This window comes from Scomber scombrus, chromosome 12 (assembly GCF_963691925.1).
Source record: "Scomber scombrus chromosome 12, fScoSco1.1, whole genome shotgun sequence".
Taxonomy (NCBI): domain Eukaryota; kingdom Metazoa; phylum Chordata; class Actinopteri; order Scombriformes; family Scombridae; genus Scomber; species Scomber scombrus.
The window spans coordinates 10,592,807-10,619,014 of NC_084981.1; the positions used below are offsets into that span (position 1 = coordinate 10,592,807).

The following is a 26,208-nucleotide window of genomic DNA, read 5'->3' on the forward strand; positions in this document are numbered from 1 at the left end:
TTAATAGTGATCTGTTACAGTCACTATACACACGTTTATTCATGAGACTCGGTTGTTATCACGGGCCGTTAAACTGTTACCAAATTACACAATCAGGGCTCTTAAATCGTCCAAGTATATCCAGAAATACTTTTTCTACCAGTGACGTTAAATGCAGAGGGTTGTGGATCACATATAAACCAACACATCCTTCAGTGGTGTGAGAACACATTAATTTTTGATGTAAACAGGACATAATAGCCCGGTGAGCAATAATTTCAAAACGGAAGTGCAACATTTTTCACGTCCATGAACGCACCATTCAGGCTGCGCCATGTTTCCCATGATGCACTACGGAAATACCCGGCGCGGAGGTTCAAAACTATGGCTGAAGATTTAAATATAATAAAGCTAACAAATCTGAATTCAATTAAACTACCAACAAATACGGACACGGGAAGTACGTCCACAGTTAACAGCGGAGACAATGCGACAGAAAAACACATAAACACAGCCGAAGAACCGAGTATGTCCTGTAATGTCTTTAAGTTACAGATTGTTTCCGACGACTCAAACAGACAAATCACCGGAAAACTCTCACTGCAGGCTGTAAACACTGGAGTACAGGTGAAGAATGACACTGAGCTGGAAGATACCTCCTCTGAACATCGATTCAACGCCAACCAAACTATTGTGAACAGTGCTGGAGACAAAGAAAACATCGTCATGTCCTCTTCAAGCTCCACGTCTGGTAAGGAACGGGTCCCCGTGTTTCCCAAAACCCCAAATCATCATCGTCATTATAATTATTATCATTATTATTATTATTATTAGTAGTAGTAGTAGCAGTGGTGGTGTAGTAACGTTACTGAGATTGAGGTATGTAAAGATGACAGCTTGTTAAAGTATTGACACATTCGTTTTATTTTAATTGTGGGAAACACACTCACAAATACATGCATAGGATACTGTCTGTATTTAATATAGGCCTACACCAATATATATATATCAATCTTAATGTTGTGTTAATGTTATTTGTTATTTGGACAACTTGTATTTTTGGATTGAAATGAATTGAACAAATTGTAGAACCTTTAAAGTTGTTGGATGCAGTCAAGTTCACATGTTGACACTCAGTATTACAATCCAATTACTTATTCAGCAAGAGAGGTGTGGTATTCTGAGTCAGCACGGGTGGAGTAACTACAGTAAGTGTATTTACTCTAGTAATGAACTTTTGACGTGCTTTCATTGAGTATGTCCATGTTATGCTACTTCATAGTGTCTGCTCCACATTCATTAGACAGCTACAGCTGAAACAAATAGTTTTGATAATTAATCAGAAACTATCGATAATGATCGATTCATCGTTTTTAGTCATTTATGTATTTAAAAAAAACACCAACCACTCTCTGGTTCCAGCATCTTAATTAAAAGTATTTGCAGCTTTTCTGTTTTATGTCATTGTAAACTGAATGTCTTTGTGTTTGGGACTAATCACCAGACTGTTGTTTGTTTGTTTGTTTGTTTGTTTGTTTGATTTACTATTTTCCAGTTTCTTTCACAAAATATGAGATCAACAAATCAGATTCCTTGTCTACATGAAACTATCCAACTGTATATAGAGCAGTGAAAATTAGCCCCACCTTGACCAGTGAAAATCATTATAATCCAGTAATCTGTATAACTCTACGTAACATTCTTTATTTTGCTTATTTTTGCTGATAATACTTCTGTTAGGTTTTGAATGCAGGACTTTTACCTCTGACTACTTGCTGTTAATACTTAAACAAGGGGAGTGTTTCCTCTACCATTGCCAGACAGAAGCTGTGAGAATTGGACAATGGCTTTATTAGAAAACTGCTCAAGCTAGATTTCGTTAACATTTAACAAGCTAAAATTGAGCCAGACAGGTCTATTGCTCACCCTAATTACATTATTCTGTTCCTTGTTTTGACAGAAAACACCCAAGAAGAGGATACTTTAGGTCAGAGGATTTTGCAACATTCCAATTTGACTGCTAGTAAACAACATAGTAACACCGAGGACAATGATGCTGAGGCAAGGAGAAAAGCGCAGGAGGAAGGCTGTGTCAACGTGGTCCTCCCTGGCACTGTAACGCAGGAGGGCTGCTGCCGTTTTGTCAGCGAAATCCTCAAGTTTATTCTGTATCAGAGACAGCAGCTACCCATGACGTATGACCAGCTGGTGTACTCCCAGAAGAAACAGCTAGCAACAATGCAGGTTAGTAACAAAAATGATGGTAGCGCACATCAAATGGTCATAAATGATGCAGTAAGAGAGTGTTGTTTTACCTTTTTAGGATAAAGACGTAGTGAGCCGGAGGCCAGCACAATCTGCAGACATGGGCCGGCGCAAGTGTCAGCAGACCCTCCAGGAGTTAGAGGAGGTGCTGCAGCAGCTGGAGGTGCTATTTTCTCTTAGCAAAGTGCCCCGTGTTCTGCTGCTAATGGGTGGCTCCCTCGTCCTCCCCAAAGAGCTGTACGAGATCAACATGGAGGCACTGATACTGGCCAGTGGAGATCAATGTCTCCGGGTATCATCATGCTTAAGGCAACTCTTCCGCACTCTTTTTGTTGCTGACCTTTTGTCTGACACCAGACCTGTTCGTTTAATGCCCACCACAGTCTTAGTGCTGGCTCACAGGGATTGTGGTGTAGGCTGGTTCCGCCCTAAACTACAATTTAAAGTGCCAACTCGTGTAAAGAACCAAATTATTGCTCTGTCTACTGATCCCAGCATCTGTACGGAAACAAGGGCAGAGGGGTCAGACTGGCAGGATTATGTGTGGTTTCAGGCGCCCATGACTATTAAGGGCCTTGCCTTGCCTTAGTAACTGACCCTAAAAGGGGAGTATGTTTTCTGAAATTGGAGATGCTCTCTTTGTGGAGTCTATATAATACATTTACATTTTAATGGTGGTTCAAGTGGATTTTGAACTTTAATTAAGCTGTATATATTTTAAAGGATGATGAGTTTAATTTTTTTTCTATCTGTAATTAAAAATACGTCATTTCAAACAATAGTGGGTTTATTGACACAATTAGTTTGATTATCCTTCGTATAAGTCTTCTGAAATACTGACAAAATGTGTTCCCAAGAGACTTTGTTGGCATGTCTTGAAATCTGCTTGAGGACAATGTGTATTATTGTTTATATTTATACAGAATATTTTTGCTTTGTATAGTGTATCCCTCATTTTCAAGGACCTTTTAACATATAACATTGGTGCAATATAATTTTAATGAGCATAACTTGAAAAGTATAATGTAAACCAATCCTCAGGCACATTGACGTGCCTGTATCATCTGTGTATGTTTACATTTATTAAAACCTGGATATGATTTCAACAGTTCTGCAGTTTTCTACACAGATCAAGCAATGAGGCATTATAGTGTTAGAAACAATTTACTTACAAGGATGTGCGTATGGGTCTCATTTGGAATGATCAAAATCTAACACAACAGCAATAATAAAGAACAGATGTACCATAATTACATTGGTCTGAGTGCATCAACAGGTTCAGAATTTCTCCACCTTTTTTACAAACTGGACAAAATCGTTGGCCAGCAGCTGGGGCTCCTCAAAGGCAGCAAAGTGACCCCCTTGAGGCATTAAAGTGTAGGAGTAGATGTTTCGAAACCTAGTTTTTGCCCACGAATGAGGGACGTGCATCAGCTCCGCAGGGAAGGCGGCCATTCCAGTGGGCACAAATATCCCTACCCTAAACCAAAAAAGTAACGTATCATCATGACAAAGGATATTAATATGTATACTTAACAAATCAGTAAATTCATCATTTTAACAGTTTGAGGGCTTCATGAGCTATGAGCTACATACCTCGAGTCCACTCTGTTTTCAATATTACTCTTCAAGTTCTCTTTGTAGAAGCGCATGGAGGACACTATGGAGCCTGTAGTCCAGTAGATCATGACATTCGTCAAGAGGTCGTCAAGGCTGAATTTTCTGTACAAACAAACCCAATTATTATTCATAGAAAGCAACAATCATAAACTTTGTTGAACATATCAAAAAATGGGCCCTCATGTACCTCTCCAGCCCACCATCTGCCAGGTCTCTGTTCATCCGATTGGTCCAGGTGGAGAACTTCTCCAGAATGTAGGCAGCCAAGCCCACAGGGGAGTCATTCACTCCACAGCCTGTTAACACAACGTAAGCTATATTAGGAGCCAAAATACTTGTGTACTGAGATCATAAAAACACGAGGAACAGTTAGCCTTCCATTGTACGTTTGTCTTTTGACTTGTGAACAGAGTCAATGTGATCATCAGTGAAGATGTTTGCATGTGTTCTCACCTGCAGTGTCAGGTTTAGTGCCCTGAATGTGGAGGTAGCCTGTTTCCCTCAGGATATCCCAGACATTCTTCTCAAAGAAAGGGAACAATCGGCGGACATCTTCTTTACTGAAGCCCACCAAGAAGGGCAGATAAGGACCAATCAGGAGGGACAGCAACACCTTGAATCCATTAACATGGCCAAGCATGTTTAAGTGGAGACCTTTGACACACCTGGAAGACAGATTACAAAAAAAAGTTTTAACATGCAAAAATGAATTTGACCTATGATTAAAGGTTTACAGCTATAAATGCTAGATTTCATCATGTTGGTGTTTTTGGAAAGTACCCTTAATGCAGGAATTTGTAGTATCAGCATTTTTTTTTTGGTTAATTGTACATCTTGTTCTCTGAAAGCACTGTTTCACAATTTTGCAAAGAATGACACAATTCTCCCTTTAAAAGCAGATGGGTGGTGAAAATTCCATTGCAGTGAAAACATATCACATGTCTTCTGGAGAGGCTTGTTTTGCTGACTGTCTTACTGAGGTTTCATCTGTGCCATGTTGGTGGTGATGAGGGAGCCCCAGTCTCCTCCCTGAAGATAAAACTGGGAGAACCCTAAACGCTCCATCAGTGTCAGGAATACTCTGGCGGCGGCAAGACTGTCAAATCCTGAACAGGAGAGATACAGTAAAGCACATCTGTAAATATCTCCTGCTCAAACTGAAATATAAAATGATCTTTACAATCATCCACCTTGTTTATGAGGGGCTTCTGAGAAACCGTAGCCAGGTATAGATGGGCATATGACCTCAAACACAACACCATCCTGGTTCTCAGTGAGAAGTGGCAGAATCCTGTAGAACTCAAAGAAGGAGCCAGGCCAGCCGTGAACAAGCATAAGAGGCAGAACCGTCTGATTCTCACGATGTGGTGGCCGCACATGGATGAAATGTACATCCAGTCCTGTACGAGATCATTGGTGGGAAAAGAAAAAAAGGTGTGTGTGTTTAACTCTGGGCCAAAAGCCACATTTTAGGGATTACAAAACAAAGCAAACCATTCAGCACAAGAATTGTGAGGAGGATAATTGTGAATATTCCCACGAGCTATTTAGCTCACTAACATACAGCATACTGTTTTCCTGATATGTTTTGAATTGTCACAAGGGAGCCTGTATATTTCCAGACATTGTTTAATTGCTAGTGTATGACTAAAAAAGGATGTTCTTTAATATCCCATCTGAGATTTAATACAAATATTTGTTTCTTAGCCAAATGTAAGGTAAAGTGACTCTAATGTTAAAACACATTAGATGTGCCATTTTAAGAGTTTTCAACATATTTTGATGATTATCTGGAAAATATCATGAATCACAATTATTTTGGATAATTGTGACATTAATTGTTCACATGATGTTCTATGAGTTGAGTACCTTCAATTTTAGTTTTGAAGTGGGGATACTTGTTAAGCACTGCCACCTGCTTTTTCCAGTCAAACTGATGTCTCCAATAGGAAACCACTTTCTTGAGATAAGTGGAGTTGAATCCATAATGAAAGCCACTATCTTCTAAGGGATCAGTGTAGCGGGTTCTGTCGATTCGCTCATGGAGGTCCTGTTGAATGGGGACATTGCTGATTACTTCACAGAAACATGCAATTAAAGGCTTATTGTGTCTCCTTAACTGTGTTGAAAATGTTAAACAGCTGCCCAAAAACATACCTTAATGTCTTCATCTGAGGTTTGCACTTCAAAGGTATATATTTTATCATCCTCTGACAGTGGCTTCTCCCCTGCACCCCACCATCCCTCACCAAGAGGAATACTTTTGACCTCTCTTCTTTTGTGCACTATGTATGCCAGTGCTCCCCCTGCTGCCACAGCTGTTCCTATCAGAAGCCTCTGATGGACAGCGTCCAAGCCTAGGAAAGCTTCCCTGCAAGTGGTGGAAATATAAAGAGAATTAATCACAGCACCAAGCTCGTTACATTAAATTACACATTAAATTAGAGCAGACTATTTGTGGTAAAACTAAAAACAAAAACAAACAAAAAAACTACTTACTTCAAAACCTGCAGTCTTTGCATTCTCCTGTTCCAAAGGTAAACGCCCCCAGGTGATTTTTTATGATAAGCACCAGGACAGAGGTCAATAATTATCAATCTTCCTCACTATATTTCCACACTCGTGTACAAATACATCAAAATGTGTAACCAATGTGTTGTTTAGACGCAACCACCATGCGTCTAAACAATACGTTGTTTGCCTACTTTAAAATACACCCTGGGAAAGCAGTTTTTCCAAGTTCGCAAATGGCAGACGCAACAGCGGGATTCACCAGTGTCCAAAACGAGCACACTAGTGACTGGCTCTTTAGAGGGAGGCGGGGTTTGAGTTGCAGAGATTGTTGATTGGCTGCGTGATGCGCCACTCACTGCGCACAAACGCAGCCCTGACGTCGGTGGTTATATAAAAAGGCAGAGACCCCTGCGAGTTGTTGTATTGTTTTTTAGTCCGAAAATCAGAGCAAACATGATGTGGAAGCTCGTTTTTCCTGCTCTTGCGGCGGTTTTCACCCTCGGCTTAGCTGGTATGGTCGGGGGACCGAGAGACATCGATGTAAATGATCCCGGCTTGAAAAATGCTCTGAACTTCGCCGTCGTCCAACACAACAGAGGCACCAACGATTTGTTTGTTAGCCAAGTGGCAGAGGTGCTCAAGGCTCAGAGTCAGGTTAGTAACGTCTGGTTTCAACTTGTCAATGTCTACACCAAGTTTCTTATTTTAAAGTCCGACACTGTGGGCCTCTCCACAAAACAAGGCTTAAAGGCGGCCCAACCAACGCTTGGTTTCCTGGCTTAATCGCGCCCAGTTCCTGGATTCCTCATACTAATGCTATTTAATCCCATTGGCAACAATAATAATTGAGCTAAGATCTCTTAATATTGCTGTTTGGTGTCATTTTAGACTACGCCAGTTACATCAAAAGGTCTGTCCGAAGGCATTTATTTGTTTTTGACTCTGGGAAAAACAGTCAAATTCCCCACAATTCTTCAGCCGAACCACACAGTTAGACTATGTACATGATATCCTTTTGATGACTGTTATTTTTCACCCCAATTATTGAGCCTCCCCTGAAACAGTTTGGAGTGCTTCCCACTGTAAAAAGCTCTGGTCTAGACTGTTTTTGTTTTTAGTGAACTCCTGATTAACAATCCAGTTTATAAGTAGGCCACAGTGTGATATGAACCACCACCAGCTGTGAACAGGCCTGTTAAAGGTTTCCTTTTTAATTCTAAACCTAATTATATCTACTATATTCTTATGCACAGTAATCTGTTTGTTTGGCCGCATTGGTTACTAGTAAAATAAAATGAGGTCCTTTGACAGCCACTTTAATCCAAACAAGTCCTAACCTGTGTCCCAAAATTATAATGATGATAGTAGATTGTAGTGTCCTGAAATCAGCAGTAGGCCTGCTACAGTTTTTTTTATTATAAAGGATTGATCTGTATTACCATGTCTCACCCAATTCTCTTTACAGGTGGTTGCTGGCATGAAGTATATCGTAACTGTGAAAATGGGAAAGACCGACTGCAGAAAGGGCAGTGGGGTTGAAGTATGCACCATCCACCCAGAGACTGACAAGGCTCGGGTAAAAGTCCTATTCATTTTTGCCAGTGGGACTGTCTAAATACAATGATAAAATGGCGTACAGTAGACTTGTACTTGAAATGTAACAGTCAACTGCACTGAGACACTTGCACCCTGCTTTAAACCAATGAGCTTTGTTTGTTTTTGTACCCATAGAGATAAGTTAAAATTAGACAGGCTGAGGCAAGAGGAATCAGCCACCAACCTGAACCATTACCAAAATCCCCAAATACCTTAAAACCACTGCCTTTTTTTTAATCCGATGATGGATTTTAACAAACAATGAGATGTTAGCTGACCTGGTCATAATCCTGTGTTTTCTCATTGAATGTGAGGCAATAGGAGTTGCACAGTCACAGTGCTTTACGCAATTTACGACATATCAAAAATTAAACACCCTTTTTTTCTTTGACAGTGTTATAACTTCAGAGACTCAATGCTAAATGCAGTTGTATTTGAGATGTATAATGTGTATACTGAACTTTTTTTTTTTTTCCCCTCAGTTTTACCAGTGCACCTTCACAGTGTGGAGCCGCCCATGGTTGAGTGACATCAGAGTGCTGGAAGAGAAATGTCAGTGATTGCTTTGTTTGGAGATTAACTACAAAAGAATTAATGTTGCCACATCCTGCTATGCTGAATTAAATGGTTCAAATTATGCCGTGCATTTCCTCAATGTAGAGAAAACTGTACGTTAACTTTTCATAGTAAGTATTAGCACAAACTACTTTTTTAATAATCATTGAACCTTGCAACTAACAAATAACTCTGTACTGCATGTGATCTTACCAAGAACTACATGCTGCTGTAAAGTGAAATTAAATTACTTAAGCAGTGTGTCCATGTGTGATGTAGTTATTCAAACTTCCATCAATAAACATACTGTATAAAGGTACATCATATTTTTAGCTGTCCAGACCTCAGATAATTATTTTGGGGGAAGTACAGAAAGCAAAATTGTAGGTCTGTGTGTTGTTGGGGTTTTTAGTTGTTTTTCTTTCAGCGGTCAGACTTGTCATCTGACTGCTTGTCAATGTTGTAAGAGGAAAGGAAAACAATTTCCTCATTTTACATTTATTTGATACTTGGTTTGGCTAAAAGTGAATTTCCCTGCAGGGATCTTTTATGCTCAGTGTACTCTACTGCCAGACTTTTCTACAAAATATAACCAACAGTCTCGACTAAATGATACATATGCCATGATTGTAAAGGAACAGGAGGAAGAAACAAATCTTACATTATCTACTTACAGTCCCACATTTTTTGGATATATCGTGACTTAATTGTATCATGCTTCTTTAGTCAAATTGCTTCTAGTTTAATGGTTTAGTTTTATTTATTATATTTAAGATAAACTTGACGCAGAACCTTACAAATGCGTTTAGGTTGTAATTGCTGATGCAGCAGATCAATTGTCTCCATCAAGTTTTAAGAGATGGCAGCAAATGGAAATCCAAGGGTGGCAACACAGTGTAAATATCTAGTTTGCTGCAAGTTGTTGCTGTATTCCTTTCATTAATCAAACATTTGTTTGGGCTAATTGTCACAAGACCTGCTGTGGTGAACAAACTTTAATTTAAATATTCATTACCTCCTCCCATTATTTCATCAGCAGTTAAATTCACAGTAGAAAAGTGTTGTTTATTATAACCAGTTTGACATAATTCACTTAAAGAATATTGTGTCAAACATTAAAGAGAAAGTTATTTGAAAGTCTTTTCCAATCACAGGTATGTTATGCTCAACTGGGTTGATTGACAGGCTTTACAGCTTCTAAAGTGGCATGTTCACTGAAAATCTGAGTAACTGCATTCTTTTTTTCATCTTAAATGAACTTACATCTGAACACAGCAACACTCATAGCATTACAGGAGAAAGAGGGAAGATAAATGAATGTAGATGGGACTGTTGTGATACAAGATGAGAGACGAGGGTGGACAAAAATATGGTCGAGCTGTAGAGGCAGACATCTTGTGAGGCACAGCTGATGCCAAATTCCAGAGTGATGGCTCTCTTTGTGGTCTTTGCATGCTACTCTGTGGCAATGCTGAATACCTTCCTCCAGCCACCTGCCTTTTATACCATTGCATAACTCTAGCTGAGTTTACCTCCTCTAGTTGCAGTAATTATCTCCTCATTAGAGCGAATCAACTGTCAGATTCCTCTATAATCCTGCAGGATTAGAGACCATCTTGACAGGGACACCTTTGGGATTTAAATGACAGCAGTCTGCTTCTTGATCAGGGGTGATGCATCAGGCTGTCCCAGACAGGAGCGCAACACACTGACAGAATCAATGGAAATCCAAGGTGATACAGTGGCAATCTCTGTTTTCTGATGTTAGCTGTAAATCTTTGAATAGTCAAATATGTGGTAAGTCTTTATGCACAGTCAATGGTATCAGGGCCTGGAGCACATCCGAATCCGAATTTTACTACCACAGCATTAAATAACGTTCAGGTACAGTACCCACCATGCTTTGATTTTTTCACTAAGGTTTGTTTCGGTCTGTAACAACTACACAAACAAAATTGAATAAAATGAAATAATAATAAAAATAGAGAAATGCTTCCTTTTCTTTATTTCAAACTGGAAGTAGCCTAGTATTGGTGGACCTTATACAAACGCTGTAGGAATTTTCTTTCCTAGGATGGCGAAGTCATGACCTGCCCTATTCTGCCCTGATTGGCTAGTCGGTTGGGTTAACCAGAGGAAGTGCTGGGCGGGTCATGACTTCGCCATCCTAGGCACAAAACCGTGAACGGCGATAGCTGTTAATGATTAGTGAAAGCTGAACTCTTGAAACCATTTGAGTGGAAAAAAGCACTCTGAACCAACAGAAGAGATTAACTTCATCAGTAAGGAAGTTCCACTCCTAAAACATGAAGGTCCTGCATAAAGATGAACTGCTGATCGCTGAACGAGTCCTGCTGAAACACGTACCCAAGAGTCTTAAGGTAGTCTACACCAGGCGGCTGCAAAAGCTTTGACATACATTCTTCATTGAGTCAGCATAAGAAACCTGGTGTTGTAAATAGAATTGTTTGTGTTTTCAGGTCTATGGCTACCTTTATGGTATCAATAGGAACAAACCAACCACACTGGAGGTACTTGTTGATACATGGCCTGATTTTAAGGTCATCATTTGCCGACCTGACCCCAAGGTGAGTTCACACCTAATGAGTCTGATACTTTAAAGCTTTATCAGGTTGTCTATTAAGTTAATCCCAGATGACTGCAACATTTTTGCATTTATTTCACAGAATAAGCTCGCTATGGAGTTCAAGAAACAGGTGACCTACTATAGCATGGATGATCAGATTTTAAGGAAAATGCTGACAGAGGAGAATCTAATTGACTGGAGCATTCACTTCCTAATTGCAGGTGAGTTCAGGGCACTGAAGATAAGGTGTCTAGTAAAAGTGCTTTTATATTCAGTCGTGATTTGAATTCTTCTCAACACAGAGTTAGTTAATCATAGTTCCTTTTGGGGTAAAGACACTTTACATAATTTAAAATGATGATAGAAACACACTAATTTTGAGTTATTTCAGCACATTCCCATAGATAGGGTGCACGTATGGAGAAGCTTCGGTCGAAGCATTACTAAGAGAAATCACAGAATGGTTTTAACATGTGAATCCCTACAGGATTAGACTTTTCCCACACCTCCATGCTCAAAGAGCTTTCCTCTGCCAGAGAAGTCAACAACAGAGTCTTTACTTTGGTGCATCTCATGTATATGCCAGACTGCAGCCATGTGATTTCACCAGCTGTTGACAGGTATAGTCAGATGATAACTTTTTTGTTGGAAGGCTGCATTTGTATCACTGCATCACACTTAAATTTCCCTCAGGATTAATAAAGTATTTCTTTCAGCATTAAATTGACCTGTAATTATAATCTTCATTTTTACAGTGAGATGGAATCAAGGATTTCATCTCTTTACCTTTCCCATGTTGACTTGGTGAATAAAACATGGAAGTTTGGAGGGGATGAGCAAGGTTACCACTACATTAAACATTTCATCAGCAACTTTCCTTCATGCTGCATCACTGATGGCCAGGGTCAGCCGGTATCCTGGATTCTGATGTATGATTACTGTGCCTTGGGCCTATTGTACACCCTGCCAGAGCACAGAGGGAAAGGCTACGCCAAAGTGTTGGTCAGTACCATTGCCAAGATCCTGCATGTTCAGGGCTACCCAGTGTACTGCTACATAGAGCAGGAGAACACAGTCTCCCACAGTTTTTTTAAAAACCTGGGTTTCATAGAGGATCCCTCATACAGGGCAGCATGGTTTGAGTTCAACTTTTGATTTTGGAACCAGTGTGGCTTCTAACATTTTATTAATCCTATAGTTGAGCTGTTAGCATGTAAAAATAAATAACTTTAAACCAAGTTTAAAGTTATGAATAATTGAATAATCTGCCATCATTGCTTTGCTTGTACATGTATAATTTCAAATAATATCTTTTTTAGTAAAAGGCCTTTGTTTAAGGAGCTACTCTGTTCTTTAATAAAGATTACATCCTATGAAATTATGCTGGGGGCAGTTTTATTAAACAACTCAAGAAACAAGAAAAATTAATTGGTATTTGTATTTGTTCCTTTGTGCAAATAAATAACATTTGATCATTTAAACAGTTTTTGTCTCATTTAAATAACTGATGTCTCTTTATCAAGGTCTAGGACGTTTTCGGTCAAATTTATGCAGATTCTAAAGGGTTCATAAACTTTCAAGCAGCACTGTAAGTGTATGTTACTATATGGGTATGCATATATGTACATATTTATACTTTCTCTTCTTCTCCTGTGCTTTTTCAGAAGGCGACAAATGTAGTAGGCCTATGTTATATCATCCATTTATTGAATTTATGAAAGTGAATTCTCCGTTGGGTTACAAGTGCAACAAAATCAAACAGTAAGAGCAATTTATCAAACAACTGTTGACCAATCAGGACATAGCCTACACGTAAATATGTCTTAAATGAACTCCCTTTTTCATGCACAGCTGCTGGAGCATGCAGAGTTTTGACTGATCCTGAACACTGCTGTAAAGTTAGCGCTAATATCAGAGAGGACTTCCTGTCAATTCCAGTGAAATAAAAGCTGCTTTATTTCTGATGACAAACACAAAAACGCTGAATTACAACCGCCGCGTACTTTTTTGCGTCATGTCCCGCTCCCTGCACCCCTCGCCTAAACCAAATGGAGTATTTTCAATAGGCATCAACGCGTCTGACACAGACAGTCTCCTGCTGTGTGCTACATGTGAAAGGGCAACTCCGGAAAATGTCCAGACCTGCTTTACTGTACATGTTGTTCGAAGTTCATTTGTGAAAACTTGAGTCACGTGTCGAAAGTACGGGATATAGAAGCCCATTGAGTACTTGATTAAAGAAACTTTGCACACTCGCTGGGCTGGTCTCTGATACATAACAATAATAATTACTGACTATGGAATTGACCGGAGAGCAGCTGAAATTGGCTGAGATTCAGCTGAAAAAATATTTACCTCGATCAAAACAGGTGTGTTCAGGCAGATCTGCGGTAATGTTGTTTAATCAGCTACAATTAACTCTATAATATGTTTATAATCGATAAATCTATATTATGTATTTGCTCGCTTTCGTTTTGAGCGTCCCAATTGCCTCGTTAATATTTGTTGGAACTATTGTTTGGATTACAGTTTTGTTTTCACTTTTAGGTTTACGGATATTTGGTCCTCAGAAACAGAGTTAGATCAGACCCTGTGAATGTTTTAGTGGATAGATGGCCAAACTTCTCTGTCATAGTCTGCAAACCACAATATGAACAGGTAAATCATGTGTACATATTCAAATCATGAATTGATTCAATCTCTGCATATACAATATCTAACATCTTTATTCTTACAGAAGGGGGACCTCTTTAAAGACACCCTGGTTTTTGCAAATGATAAAGGTCTTCTAGAGGAAACCGTGAGGAAGTCTTCTGTTTTTGATTGGACCAGGTTCTTTTGTATAGGTAACAGCAATAGGCATTTGTGCCTTTTCCTTTATCATAACTGTCATTTATTTCTCTTTTTCTGTTTCTTTTTCTAGCACATAGTTAACATCATGGCCATATTGTCATGGCATTAACACAGTAATCTTAGCGCTACAATTATTTAGCTGTTTTGTAATGTAATGAAGACAAAACCCAGGCACCTGATGTTCACCAAAACATGATTTTTTTCACCACTACTTTTTTTGGTACCTCTACAAAATTGGTTTTGTTTGGAATTTGAAAATCATTGCTTTGATTGAGGTCAAAGTCCTCCAATTGCCCTGGCACTTATACAGTTCGGAAAAAGATATGACGCCATTGTAAGTCATATTCCACACCACACAATGTAATGCGTGCAAAGATCAGTAGTGCTATCACTGTTTATAAATGACTATGGGACCGTTCTGTAACAGTAATAATAGAGACAGAAATTAAGGAAACCCCTTTTTTTTCAAAAGGGAGCAGATTCCATTCTAGGTCAACTAAAAAAACACATCTTATGAACCATCTGCTCAACAATATCAGAGAACAAAGAATCTTCCAAAAACTTAATTTTCACATTTATGGTTTAAATACAAGCAAGTCTGAAATCCCAGTGCACTCCTGATAGACTGAAAAACTGGAGTCTTTAATAATGATTTTTTTCTTTCAATATATCAAAAGAAATACAGATACAAAATAGAAGTTTCATACATTTGTTAACCGTTACATTTGTTACTTCATCACATCTGTTACAGGTATCAGTAGTCGGCATGTAGAGATATTCAAAGCAGTGGCATCAGAGAAGGATGTACCCTACAGGAAAATGGCTGTGTGTCACATGATGATACTGGAGGATGTAACCAACCTGCCCTGTACAGACAGGTATAGTCTTTCCATACAGTAATATCTTAAATCTAGGCTGAGAAAAAAATCTTTGTCAGGTTTAGTCTTTTATTGATGAATCATGATTCTACTCTGTTCTGCATCAGCTCAGGGATTTCACTTAGCTCTCTGGATGAATCGCACGTCAGCTTGGTGAATCAGACATGGAAGTTTGCTGACAGCGAGGGTTCTGTCAGGATGATCCGTAACATGATCATGAACTTCCCCTCCTGCTGCGTGCTGGATGCAGAGGGACAGCCTGTGTCCTGGATTCTGACCTATGCCACGTGTGCCTTGGGGATGTTGTACACTTTGCCAGAGCACAGAGGGAAAGGCTACGCCAAAGTGCTGGTCAGTGCCATGGCCAAGAGATTCTACGCTCATGGCTACCCAGTGTACTGCTTTATAGAGGAAGAGAACGCTGTCTCCTACAAGCTCTTTAAAAACCTGGGCTTTACAGAAGACCCTTCATATCGAGCAACCTGGTTTGGATTCAGTGAATTTTCAGCAGAAGGGTAACATACAAGTGTAAAACATTATAATGATCTGTTGTGTTCCTTAATATAAGTTGCTTTCAATGTAACCTTTGTTTTTGTAACACGGAAAACAGGTGAGATCAACCGAAAATGCTCTTCAGAAATTACAGTTAAAAGCTTGTGTTTTTTACCCTGCTACAGTATGTGAGCATGTTAGATTTTACGTTCAGGTTTAGTTGCCTTTAACTGACATACACAGCTCCAGATCTCATCTTTTTTCTGAAGAAGCACTCGATGCATGACTGGATCTGAAATGAAAAGAAGAAAATACTGATGTAAGTGAGGAGCATCTTTATTTGATAGAGAATTCTTTTTTTTTTTGGTGCTAGATGTAAATTTATTCAAGTACTGTGGTTGGGTTTCAAGTAAACATGTCAAACCCAGCCCAAAGTCAGGACTTAAGAACACCATTTTTTGTCACTCCTGAAGTATTTAATTCACAATTAAACAGAATTTAGAAAAGCAAGCAAATATGTTAATATACAAGTGGTGAGATCAAGCTAATAAATATGTAATTAAATGATATATATGTGCTTAATTTGGAATAAAATTATTTTTTTTATAAAAATATAAATGGAATTGATTTTTAAAAAGAGTAAAAAAATGTTATGACCGCTTCACCTCTGCTTTGTGAACTCTTCAAAGCGAACCAACCACTTGTTCCAGTACTGTAGCATTAGCTCTGATCTCAGCTGGTGAGCGTGGGCAGGTGTACCATCCTTGTAGGCTACAACAATGAGTCCGCTTTCAACCTGCGATGAGAAGAAATCAGTGGGGCATTAAGTTGTGCCTGTGTGTGACACACTGTTACATCATCAACAGACTGACTTTGAGAAGGTATAATTATGTACTTTATCATTGCATCATATTCTGGGCTGAGTATTTTAATCAGCTTCTATTATACAGATTTTGCTGACAAATAATAAAATAAATGATCTTAAAGGTAATTTAGCTTCAAGTTGAGAGACAAGTTTACAATCTAGGTGAAAATCTGGGAATTAAAAGATCATCGCATCACTTATCTCTGTAGAATACCTGGTATTTGTAGTTGCTGTCATTGTTCAAAGCTCCTGCATAAGCTGCCACCTGGACAGGGTTGTCATATGTGTTGCTCAGGAATGGTTTAGGTTTTTCTGAAGTCTTCCAGTCAATAACACATAGAACGCCCCTGGGAACAAAACTGGACAGTTAGTGAAGTGAAGGTAGAGACAAAAGTAAAGTCTGGTGTGAAAAAAGTTCAGTCTACCTGTGTCTGCAAATCGGTATATTTACCTGTAGCGGGCAACACAATCCACAATTCCTCTATAGCCCAGAGAATCATGTTGCACAACGCTCTCAATAGCTCTGAGAGCACGCACATCCTCCAGTACATGAGAGATGCTCTGCAGGTATCCCTGCACCTCAGGTGGATGCTCCGGTGTGTCTGATAACAGATTTTTGTCACCTGATGTCAGAACATCCTCCAAAGCTGAATGGAAAAGCTTCCCTTGCCTAAACAAATCTGAATGAAACAACAACTTTAGGTCACTTTTCGGTGCATTAACCAAATACAAGTATCACTCAGTAGCATGTTACAAAACCTACTTTGACTGTATTCTTTAAAGCCTTCCTCTCCGAGCTCTGCGATCATCTTCCTCTTCCATCTCTCCAGGTAGAAGATCTGCTGTGGGGAAAGTGTCTGCTGAAGAATGCGGGTAACACTCGGCAGAAAAGACCTGTCTTTGCCCCTGTTTAACAAAATCCGGGTTGGGGGTCCTGACTCCTCTGACTCCTCAGGCTCCGCTGTTTCTTCTGGAGTCTCTTCACAGTGTAAGAAGGGATGAAGGGTTTTAGGTACCCTCATCTCCGGTCTTGTGGATGGCATTTGACATTTAACAACAGGTCCATACATGTTCTCGTCCTCCACTAAGAGGGTCTCAGGTGTTTGGGAGCTGACCCTAAAGGACATGACAGACTTCACAAGAGATGAGTAACGCTCACTGTCCACTGTGCTGTATGGGCTGCGTCTCTTTGAGGATCTTAAACAATGACAGGCTGAGAAATAGCTTACAGGGAGGGAGGTGCTCTGAGGTATCCGCAAAATTATGCCTCCACCTGACGCCACACGTTTAAGAATGAACATTTTGGCGACTTTGAAACAAGCGTTGAAGACAATAACTTGAGTGGTTCAAGTATTTTTACATTACATTTAAGATTTTTACAGTTGCCCTACTTTCAATGACGGTCCTTGCCCCAACATGTCCCAGAGTAACTCGTGCAAACCGTCAAAACATGCAGTTGTTTCTAAACGACGCGCCTTTAAGGTTACACACATTTCCTTAGCTGGGAATTGAAGTTCCGGGTAAAGCTTCGCAGCCATATTTAGCATTTATATTTGTAACGGTAGAAACTACATTACCCATAAGGCGCAGCGGTACTGTCATTTTAGCTACTTTCATCCACCTTCCTACTTTCATAACGCCTCAGTTGTTCCTTACTTAACGTTAACAAACGGCTGAGTGCTGTTTAAAGACAAATTCATTATAACAATATTCCTGTGTCAAACTACTGGTACATAAATGTGATATGATTGATTAGGGTTAAAGCCAATCGTTACGTTTGTAAATTTGACGCTGTCCAGTCAGAATCACTTCGAGGCGGGGTTTAATCTTTCATCGTCGGTATGGGAGAGAAAAAAAAAACGAAGTGACAGCTCGTCAGTCTGCTAACCAGTCAACAACCAGAGAGAGATAACGCTTTCTGCACAACGTTATAGATTTATTATTTGGATTATTGGTTGAGTCTTTTCGTCCTCTTCAGTCACATTATGACATCTATAGACGAAAACAGCAGAGAAAAGGTAAGTTAGAAGGGTTGTGGCAGGTAAAAAAAATGGCACCAAAAGTCAGCCCCGGTAGCATTAAGGTGGCTAAAGTGTTACCGCTAACTTGTTGTTCTCTGTACACAAAACATGAATGTATTACAAGAGCTCTTATAATACACCCATGACATAAAATCAGCCGCTGAATAAAGCTAGCCAACGTTTTATTTAACTAACAATTAACAATTAAATGGGTAATAGTGCCAGTCTTCATGTATACAGGACAAATATGCTCGTTGGCTAATGTTACTGAACTTAGTTAACGTGTTAAAACATGCAGTAGACTACAATATATAACGCTTCAGTGAAGTAACACAGTCTCTACGGCGTTATTTTTATTACATTTTACTAGATTAAACTAATTTACTGTAGTGTACTGCAGAGCTAATGCAGTACACTGGCCTACTGTGACAACTCAGTGAAGTTGTAATGAGCTACAATTGTTTAGCAGTCTGACAGGTAGCAAATTGAACAGGTACGTTACCATATTTGGGTGTTTCAACTTCATGGTCCCCCTGTAGGCTGCAGTAAATTGTGATTTGTTATAGTCAAATGGGTTTCTAATACTTTATACATCCTATTTATATCAATGAGGTAAGAGAAAATATTGGAGTACAATGCAATACAACTCAACAACAACAACCACAAACTACAGCCTTTAAAATGAGCCTAAAGTTGAATCCACACCTTTCTAAAGCAGTTACAAAAATGAGCATCATAATCTTCAAGAAAGTTTTAGAATGATATACCAAATAAGCTGCACACTGAGTGTAAGGTTGTTATGTATCCCTTCCACAGCAAGAGAGTAAATAGTTAAGACTGTGTTTGTTTATTTATTTATATCATAACAGTGGTGGGAAACTATCACTTAAGATCTCTTAAGCCAAAGAAAGACTGGGATCTGTGCTCATTGTTAGGTTCAATGCTAACCGCCTCTAGACCTTAAACCCCACACCCCTTCACCACCCAGGCACTTCAAGAACTAAACTAATGGAAGAACGATTTGCAGCACTACCGTTTTTCTTAGTGCCTCTGTGTATGTTGGAGAAAAGTGTTTAATACTCATTGTTGAGCTCTATTGACTGAAAACTAGTCTGACATGTTTTCTTCTAACTTCAAACTTTAGTTAGTCCTCATTGTGAAGCTTAATAGGTCAGTTTAAATCCTCACAGAAGTCATTTGTCACATCAAACCAAAATTAAGTGAATCAAATAGCTTGGCATTATGTTACATCCAGAACAATTATCTGACCTGGAACATGAGGGTTATTTCCTAAAAGCTAAAAAAAATACATGCATAGTACACATTAGATGCAAAGGTGAATAATAACAGATGAACTCACTAGATCTGTTGGATAACTTCTTTCTCCTTAGATGCGCTCTGTGTCGGTGGACCTAAACAATGACGCCTCTCTTCTCATTGACATTCCTGATGCACTCTGTGAAAGGGACAAAGTCAAGTTTACTGTCCATACAAAGGTAAAAACTAGTTTGTACCTGGATATTGATACTTCTTTTCTTATTCTTCTGAGATTAGGAAAGAATTTCAGTGACGTTTGCTGATATGTTGAAACGTTTCAGCATTAAATACTATTTAATTAACTCTGTTCCCAGACCACACTTAGCTCTTTCCAGAAGCCAGAATTCTCCGTTCCCAGACAGCATGAAGACTTCATCTGGCTACATGACACTCTGGTAGAGACAGAGGAGTACGCTGGCCTTATAGTGAGTTGAACTATTTGCAGACGTTTCTTTGGGGATCTTGTATTCAGTGAAAAAATAAGAAATTCAAAACACAGGAATTCATTTATTACTTGCTTTTTCATTTGTAGATTCCTCCAGCGCCCCCAAAGCCTGATTTTGAGAGCCCAAGAGAGAAGATGCACAAATTAGGGGAAGGTGAAGCCACTATGACCAAGGAGGAGTACACTAAAATGAAGCAAGAGTTGGAAGCGTGAGTGTGGCACATTGTCATCTCAGACAGGCAAAATTCCACATGTTGCATGAATTAATTGTATCCTTTGCAGAAGTGCAGTGAAATGTTGTTATACAAAGGATCTTCTTCCTGTATCTATTGTCTGTGTAATGTGTGCTGTTTTCTTTTCAGTGAGTACCTGGCTGTGTTCAAGAAAACTGTCCAAGTGCATGAAGTCTTCCTGCAGAGATTGTCGTCCCACCCCATTTTAAGCAAAGACAGAAACTTTCAGATTTTCTTAGAATATGACCAGGATGTAAGTTCCACATAATGCTGACTTCCTTTCCTGGGTTGTCAGTTGGAAAGAGGGGAAGTAGAGTTTGCTGGAGACGTGTGACACATAGCTTACATCCTGCTGTGATCAGCAGTTATGCTTATCTGTGCAGTCAGAGGCAGTGGTGTTAACAGAACTGAGCACTTTATATAACACTTTATATACAGTAATTTAGTGCTAGAGTGATAAAAACAGCCAAGCCACATGTATTCAACAGTCTTTGTGCCACATAATGACAAAGAAACTCTCAGTTGATACAGTCAAATGTTGATACAATCACAAACATGACTACTTCCCTACTTAGTTCCCACAACATCATATAATGTGCCACTACTAATACATCATTTTGCTCCCATAGATTTAATATATTTCTTCTCTTAATTCTTTCATTTTAGCTCACTGTCAGAAGAAAGAATGCCAAAGAAATGTTTGGAGGATTCTTTAAAAACATGGTGAAGTCAGCTGATGAGGTCCTTATCTCAGGAATAAAGGTGGGGCTTCTGCGTGATCTGGCTGCATGTATGACAGTGCTACAGCAGTTGTTTTAGGCACTTCTCTAATTAACTTTGTTTGTGTCCTTTTACAGGAAGTTGATGACTTTTTTGAGCAGGAGAAGACGTTCCTGCTTGACTACTACAGCAAGATAAAAGATTCCACTGCCAAATCAGAGAAAATGACCCGCTCGCACAAAAGTAACTGAGGGTCTTTTATTGAATTATGTTACAGAACTTTTCAAAGTGATCTCAACTTAAATGGGATCTGCACTGTTGGAATGAATAAATGTAGTTGTAATTGTAAACTGTAATTTCTGTCATTACAGATATTGCGGATGATTACATTCACATCTCTGCCACTCTGAACAGTATCTCTGCTGATGATAGTACAGCAAGTAAGAAGTGAGTGTCGAAGATTTTAATTGATTTTTCTTTGTTAGCCGTACCGTGTTGTGGAATGCAAAAATCAGTGCCTGTATGGGCCATTTTCCAGATACTAGGATGTAATGGCAATTAGATGCAAATTATATTAATTCACATCTTTATCAAAGACAGTAATCCCAGATTTTTCCATGTTATGTTTCTTAGGCACCTGGAGAAGTTGTCAGACCTGTTTGAGAAGCTAAGAGTAAGTATCTACCAGCAGACTGAGACAACTTACAACTTATATTTGTCCTGTCTTATAAATACATTGTGGTGTCTTTATTTGTTTTTCTGCAGAAAGTGGAGGGAAGAGTAGCATCTGACCAGGAGCTGAAACTCACAGAGTTGCTAAGATATTACATGAGAGACATCCAGGCCGCCAAGGTGTTTATTTTCTGCCATTATACAAGATCACGACTATGTTTCTTGGCGATGCAATCCGCACACTGGTGGATTTCAAACAAGTTATGCCACTTTTCCCAAATAGACAGAACAAAGCTCATAATAATAAACACAAATCAGTCATCATTCTCCTTTTTGTAATTAATTTGGAGCAGTAAAGAACACTTTCACAGAAGTGCATGTATTTATTTGTGAACTGTAGCACTAAATTGACTCAAGGAATGGAAAAGTTCTTGGTTCAGTTTCTTGAGAGTCCCTATTCATTCTTTTATTTCTCCTGTTCCACTGTCTGGCACACATCTTTTAGGACCTCCTGTACAGGCGAGCTCGGGCATTAGTTGATTATGAGAACTCTAACAAGGCTTTGGATAAGGCTCGGCTGAAGAGCAAGGACATTCCTCAGGCAGAGGAACACCAGCAGCAATGCCTGCAGAAATTTGACAAGCTCTCAGAGTCTGGGAAGAAAGGTTTGTGCATCCGTGCATAATCGATTCAAGCCCATTCTGTACTGGTTTCTTTGTGTGTAAAACATTTTTGTGTCATCTCTGTTTTTCTCATAGAACTCGTCAGTTTCAAGGGCAGGCGTGTTGTGGCCTTCAGGAAGAATCTTATTGAGATGGCTGAGCTTGAGATTAAACATGCCAAGGTGAGAGGCACAAAACGGCTAACTTCTGCGGGTGGTTGTGTGCATGCAAGTGCTTGCATGATATTTAACTATCTTCTTATACTTAGCGATGAAGTGTGGGTATATTTACACTAATGGAAAAAACATGACACTCCTATGGGGACATATACAATGTATGCATAGTATTATAATAATCAATGACATTATGCCTGGCTGTACATATTTATAGCTACCGTAGTGTCATTATGTCATGTGTGTCAATACTATATGTCTCAATCGTCAACATCATCATCGTCAAATGTCAAAAAGGTAAATAGACATAGACACATAATATATACAAATAAGAATGTGTGTGCATATATATAAAAATAAATGTACGATTGAGCACACAAAAAGTTATTAGTTTATTAAAAATGTAAATTATTAAAGTTTATTAATGTGCCTTTGATTGGCACATTATAAATAAGTGAAATATAAAAAAGTAGCAAAACTGGCGGCCAAACTGAAAAGAAAATGTTGCATTTTAGATTCTGTCGCCATTTTTCATTTTCACACGTCCACATCACAATTTGCTCGCTCTACAAAAACATTTGTACAAATGCATGAAGTGCAAACATTCTCACTACATTTTTACAAATAAATACCAGTTCAAGTGTGGGAAATGGTGTATGCACAGTTTTGTGTGTTTATACATCTGGTCTTAGATGTTTCTGAAGGAATTTCTACTGGCAATGAGAGAAATGCGCATGAGATGAAGACTTACTCTGTGTAGATAGATGCCAGATAGTGAACAGAAGTCTGAACAAGATGTTCACATGCAATGCCATCCCTGTCTCTTTTTTATTAGTATGCACACACAGATTAACAGGATGACAGTTCATCCAGGTTTCCAGGATATAAGTGTGCATTTAATTGTCCTGTTTGGTCAGTTCTTTTTTTGATTTTTTAAATTTGTTTTAATTACTACAAGTACAAGGCAACACAATTTACACACAATGCCATCAACTTTGTTAGGAATTGTTATCAGAAGATTTTTGTGTCTTCCCTTTTTTAAAAGGAGGAAAGATGGACAATTGAATTTAAAGGTGATTCGTTAATGACAAGCTGGACTTAAACTTATTCACAGGCATGGGGTAAACAGCATGTACCAGCAGACTGAATCATGAAGCCTCATGATTTATAACAGGAATAACGTTGCTGTTTTCTCCTGTCTCCACAGAACAATGTGACTCTATTGCAGGGATGCATTGACCTGCTCAAGAGCAACTGACATGTTTTCAAGTGTTCCTGTCCTACCATCACAAAGTGACCAGTCATAGTAAATGAAACCCTGGCCTCCCTGGGGCCTTTGCATGGACATGAATTCAGGCTCAATCTCTGCCGCCACCCATGGGTCTGATGCTACTTTAAATACCTGCAAAAAGACCAACTGTCTTGTAAGCACAATGTTTTCATGTTTACGCAGTCCCTGTGCTCTGGTCCGTGGTCCATCCTTTCCAAGATTGATTGAAACCTAACTCAATGTGATTGCCTCCAGAGAATGAGGCTGCCAACATTAAGGTCTTCCTTATTTTTGCTGCACCAATAGAGGTGAAATTTCTTTTCTTCTTTTTTTGGTAATTTCTTCTTTCACATTATGCACATAATAGAAATCTTGTATCTTTGATCATATTGTTTTGCTCTACAAATCTGACTCCTTCCCCGTGTACACTCAAGCACAAAATACTGGTGCCATAGAGAATAATCCATCAAAATTTGCTCCCTTAAGTATGTTTTAAGAACTTTTTTTTTTAAGTTTTAGGGAATGCTTTTTGAATATCCATGACCTAAGTTTTATGATTCATATGCTTATTCTGCTGGGGCTTTTTTGTTTGGTAATGGAACAGTTTATGCAAGATCCGTGCCTGGAAAAACATCCTCATGCTCTGCATTCCTGGACTCTGAGATTAGTGTACAAGCAACCCAGACTTCTACAATGCTTTAGTAAGGAAACTCTTCACTGACATAGTAGACATCTTTGAGTGTTCAAAAATAGCCACACTTCATCTCAGGAATGGACAGTTGGATTGGTGGTCCACATTCTTGATTGTAAGAAGAGGCGTCGGATACCACAACTATCAAATATGCACATTAGTTTTGCAAATATAGATGAATCCTATAAGAATAAGTTAAACTATTGGTTTACATCTAGCATTAGTAATGACTATGATTTGCATTTTGGATTTGTTTGCACAAGGCACTCATAATACCTCTGCACTACATTTAATGTGTCCTCACAGCTCCATAAGCCCAACCTACTCTGCCGATACACTCTTTTTCGATTCAGTGTGTAATTACTGGTGTTTTTCTTTATTTTGCCCAAAATTCCTTTTTGTTATTGATGAGGTCTCATGTAACAGACCTGATATATTTACCAGACATCTAAAGAGTTTGTTTATTAAAAAACAGTTTAAAAAAATGCACTAAGAAGATGGAAAATAATTTACAATCATGACCAGGCTCAGTGGAGTGTTAAAATGCATTATAGTTTGTTTTGTTTTTTTAAATTGAATGTATTTCTAATGGATTCCAGCTGTGTGAATTCCTTTACATGATGCTTTTCTAACAGAACATTAGCATTTTATAAATTTGTAATAATGGCATTGAATAAATCCTACTTTCCCAAGATTGGTCTGTGCCTTTCTGTATTTGTTCTGAGTGTTCGTAGCATATTTTCTGTTGTCTTTTTTTGTACCACATCTGGAGTCTGTGGAAGTTACTCCTCAGTCTATTCAGGGTTTTTTTATATGTAAAAAAACAATACACAATCTGTATTTTAAAGAGCTACCTGTCGTACCACCAGGTGGTGGTATCCACTGCATCTTGTTTCCATTACGTTTCTAGTACGTTGGCCCTTGACTTTAAACACAGCTGTATGCATGTTTCTGTTAAATCTATTGACCACAGCAGATCCTGGGATGGGACATTGGTGTATTGGGTAAGTTTTGAGGAAATGCCAGAGTGCTCATGGGAAACACCACCAGCAAAATGCATATTTCATGTCCTGCTTCTTGAGCAGCACTAAGCAACACGACCTAAACAAATAATCTGCAGTTAAAAAAAAAAAAAACTACAGGCCACCCATGTGGAATTTCCAAATATTTCTTTTTTTGGGGCAACACTTTCCACTCATGTTCACATTGGAATAATGTATATTTATCCCTGCTATTAAAATAAAGACATGTATATAGACTGTACATGCAAATTATGGTGTAAATATGAAGATGTGTTAAGCATTCACACTGGGTTTAATGAGTTGGGTTGATTACTGGAATATTATTGGCCTTAATAGACCAGTGACTCTTCACATCACACACATCTGTGAAAGATTTTTAGTTAAATGAGAAGTGGAGAGGTTGTAATGTTCATGTGTATAGACACTACTATACCTGTACATAACGGATTTGTCAATATTGACATCACCAGTTATGCTGTCACAGCGACCTGTGGGTTTTTGTCAATGTACCGATTGGTTGAATCGACAGGTTCAAGCCAATGAGATTGAAACACATTATCAGTACAAACGGATACGTTTGCTAACTGGGATCAGTGCAAACAGTGTTTGAAAGAATGTCATTAAAGAAATACTGCTGTGATGGATGTAGAGAACAAGGCCTGAGGTGTCTGCTGTACGTTTACTTATACAGTAGCAAGCTTATTTGACACTGATCCGCAATATCAGCACTAAATTTAGTCTTCTTCATGTTCCCATTGCTGCTGCTGTGACACTAAGA

At 38.8% G+C, this 26,208-nt stretch overlaps 7 protein-coding genes across 7 annotated transcripts; 5 read left to right on the plus strand and 2 right to left on the minus strand.

Moving 5' to 3' along the window:
* The first annotated feature begins 507 nt into the window (after nucleotides 1–507).
* On the plus strand, nucleotides 508–2,848 carry mad2l1bp (MAD2L1 binding protein). The gene is made up of 3 exons (XM_062431002.1): nucleotides 508–730; nucleotides 1,874–2,223; nucleotides 2,303–2,848. Exons 1-3 carry the CDS (start codon nucleotides 508–510, stop codon nucleotides 2,831–2,833), a joined length of 1,104 nt encoding a protein of 367 aa, XP_062286986.1. The 3' UTR covers nucleotides 2,834–2,848.
* Nucleotides 2,849–3,270: 422 nt separating this feature from the next.
* ephx5 (epoxide hydrolase 5) lies at nucleotides 3,271–6,651 on the minus strand. Its single transcript, XM_062430215.1, has 9 exons — nucleotides 6,364–6,651; nucleotides 6,022–6,235; nucleotides 5,734–5,914; nucleotides 5,055–5,264; nucleotides 4,841–4,970; nucleotides 4,318–4,529; nucleotides 4,052–4,160; nucleotides 3,841–3,966; nucleotides 3,271–3,724 (listed from the first exon to the last, which is right to left on the minus strand). Exons 1-9 carry the CDS (start codon nucleotides 6,384–6,386, stop codon nucleotides 3,523–3,525), a joined length of 1,407 nt encoding a protein of 468 aa, XP_062286199.1. The 5' UTR covers nucleotides 6,387–6,651; the 3' UTR covers nucleotides 3,271–3,522.
* A 102-nt stretch (nucleotides 6,652–6,753) lies between these two features.
* cst3 (cystatin C (amyloid angiopathy and cerebral hemorrhage)) lies at nucleotides 6,754–8,790 on the plus strand. Its single transcript, XM_062430217.1, has 3 exons — nucleotides 6,754–7,032; nucleotides 7,844–7,954; nucleotides 8,457–8,790. Exons 1-3 carry the CDS (start codon nucleotides 6,832–6,834, stop codon nucleotides 8,532–8,534), a joined length of 390 nt encoding a protein of 129 aa, XP_062286201.1. The 5' UTR covers nucleotides 6,754–6,831; the 3' UTR covers nucleotides 8,535–8,790.
* A 1,984-nt stretch (nucleotides 8,791–10,774) lies between these two features.
* Nucleotides 10,775–12,503, plus strand: si:dkey-76k16.5 (uncharacterized protein LOC566887 homolog). The gene is made up of 5 exons (XM_062430763.1): nucleotides 10,775–10,910; nucleotides 11,010–11,117; nucleotides 11,217–11,337; nucleotides 11,604–11,736; nucleotides 11,872–12,503. The coding sequence occupies exons 1-5, from the start codon at nucleotides 10,836–10,838 to the stop codon at nucleotides 12,269–12,271; spliced, it is 837 nt and encodes a 278-aa protein (XP_062286747.1). The 5' UTR covers nucleotides 10,775–10,835; the 3' UTR covers nucleotides 12,272–12,503.
* An 842-nt stretch (nucleotides 12,504–13,345) lies between these two features.
* si:dkey-76k16.6 (uncharacterized protein LOC566817 homolog) lies at nucleotides 13,346–15,371 on the plus strand. Its single transcript, XM_062430764.1, has 5 exons — nucleotides 13,346–13,485; nucleotides 13,664–13,774; nucleotides 13,854–13,962; nucleotides 14,721–14,847; nucleotides 14,955–15,371. Exons 1-5 carry the CDS (start codon nucleotides 13,414–13,416, stop codon nucleotides 15,364–15,366), a joined length of 831 nt encoding a protein of 276 aa, XP_062286748.1. The 5' UTR covers nucleotides 13,346–13,413; the 3' UTR covers nucleotides 15,367–15,371.
* A 182-nt stretch (nucleotides 15,372–15,553) lies between these two features.
* Nucleotides 15,554–17,632, minus strand: mgme1 (mitochondrial genome maintenance exonuclease 1). Its single transcript, XM_062430761.1, has 5 exons — nucleotides 16,968–17,632; nucleotides 16,656–16,884; nucleotides 16,419–16,551; nucleotides 16,005–16,135; nucleotides 15,554–15,631 (listed from the first exon to the last, which is right to left on the minus strand). Exons 1-5 carry the CDS (start codon nucleotides 17,503–17,505, stop codon nucleotides 15,592–15,594), a joined length of 1,071 nt encoding a protein of 356 aa, XP_062286745.1. The 5' UTR covers nucleotides 17,506–17,632; the 3' UTR covers nucleotides 15,554–15,591.
* Nucleotides 17,633–18,070: 438 nt separating this feature from the next.
* snx5 (sorting nexin 5) lies at nucleotides 18,071–25,100 on the plus strand. The gene is made up of 13 exons (XM_062430651.1): nucleotides 18,071–18,222; nucleotides 19,617–19,721; nucleotides 19,857–19,967; nucleotides 20,075–20,196; nucleotides 20,350–20,473; nucleotides 20,887–20,982; nucleotides 21,078–21,183; nucleotides 21,312–21,387; nucleotides 21,574–21,613; nucleotides 21,706–21,792; nucleotides 22,118–22,277; nucleotides 22,371–22,456; nucleotides 23,655–25,100. The coding sequence occupies exons 1-13, from the start codon at nucleotides 18,190–18,192 to the stop codon at nucleotides 23,703–23,705; spliced, it is 1,197 nt and encodes a 398-aa protein (XP_062286635.1). The 5' UTR covers nucleotides 18,071–18,189; the 3' UTR covers nucleotides 23,706–25,100.
* Nucleotides 25,101–26,208: the final 1,108 nt, after the last annotated feature.

Coding starts and splice junctions, on each gene's coding strand:
- mad2l1bp (XM_062431002.1), top strand. CDS start 508: ATGTCCTGTAATGTCTTTAAGTTACAGATTGTTTCCGACGACTCAAAC. Junction 731..1,873: donor CTCTTCAAGCTCCACGTCTG/GTAAGGAACGGG, acceptor ACATTTAACAAG/CTAAAATTGAGCCAGACAGG. Junction 2,224..2,302: donor AACAGCTAGCAACAATGCAG/GTTAGTAACAAA, acceptor TTACCTTTTTAG/GATAAAGACGTAGTGAGCCG.
- ephx5 (XM_062430215.1), bottom strand. CDS start 6,386: ATGCAAAGACTGCAGGTTTTGAA. Junction 6,236..6,363: donor CAAAGACTGCAGGTTTTGAA/GTAAGTAGTTTT, acceptor CACCACTTGCAG/GGAAGCTTTCCTAGGCTTGG. Junction 5,915..6,021: donor CCTCAGATGAAGACATTAAG/GTATGTTTTTGG, acceptor CCCATTCAACAG/GACCTCCATGAGCGAATCGA.
- cst3 (XM_062430217.1), top strand. CDS start 6,832: ATGATGTGGAAGCTCGTTTTTCCTGCTCTTGCGGCGGTTTTCACCCTC. Junction 7,033..7,843: donor TGCTCAAGGCTCAGAGTCAG/GTTAGTAACGTC, acceptor TTCTCTTTACAG/GTGGTTGCTGGCATGAAGTA. Junction 7,955..8,456: donor CAGAGACTGACAAGGCTCGG/GTAAAAGTCCTA, acceptor TTTTCCCCTCAG/TTTTACCAGTGCACCTTCAC.
- si:dkey-76k16.5 (XM_062430763.1), top strand. CDS start 10,836: ATGAAGGTCCTGCATAAAGATGAACTGCTGATCGCTGAACGAGTCCTG. Junction 10,911..11,009: donor ACGTACCCAAGAGTCTTAAG/GTAGTCTACACC, acceptor TTGTGTTTTCAG/GTCTATGGCTACCTTTATGG. Junction 11,338..11,603: donor CATTCACTTCCTAATTGCAG/GTGAGTTCAGGG, acceptor GAATCCCTACAG/GATTAGACTTTTCCCACACC.
- si:dkey-76k16.6 (XM_062430764.1), top strand. CDS start 13,414: ATGGAATTGACCGGAGAGCAGCTGAAATTGGCTGAGATTCAGCTGAAA. Junction 13,486..13,663: donor ATTTACCTCGATCAAAACAG/GTGTGTTCAGGC, acceptor TTTCACTTTTAG/GTTTACGGATATTTGGTCCT. Junction 13,963..14,720: donor GACCAGGTTCTTTTGTATAG/GTAACAGCAATA, acceptor CATCTGTTACAG/GTATCAGTAGTCGGCATGTA.
- mgme1 (XM_062430761.1), bottom strand. CDS start 17,505: ATGTTCATTCTTAAACGTGTGGCGTCAGGTGGAGGCATAATTTTGCGG. Junction 16,885..16,967: donor CTTTAAAGAATACAGTCAAA/GTAGGTTTTGTA, acceptor TGTTTCATTCAG/ATTTGTTTAGGCAAGGGAAG. Junction 16,552..16,655: donor GATTGTGTTGCCCGCTACAG/GTAAATATACCG, acceptor TTTTGTTCCCAG/GGGCGTTCTATGTGTTATTG.
- snx5 (XM_062430651.1), top strand. CDS start 18,190: ATGACATCTATAGACGAAAACAGCAGAGAAAAG. Junction 19,722..19,856: donor AGTTTACTGTCCATACAAAG/GTAAAAACTAGT, acceptor CTCTGTTCCCAG/ACCACACTTAGCTCTTTCCA. Junction 19,968..20,074: donor AGGAGTACGCTGGCCTTATA/GTGAGTTGAACT, acceptor TTTCATTTGTAG/ATTCCTCCAGCGCCCCCAAA.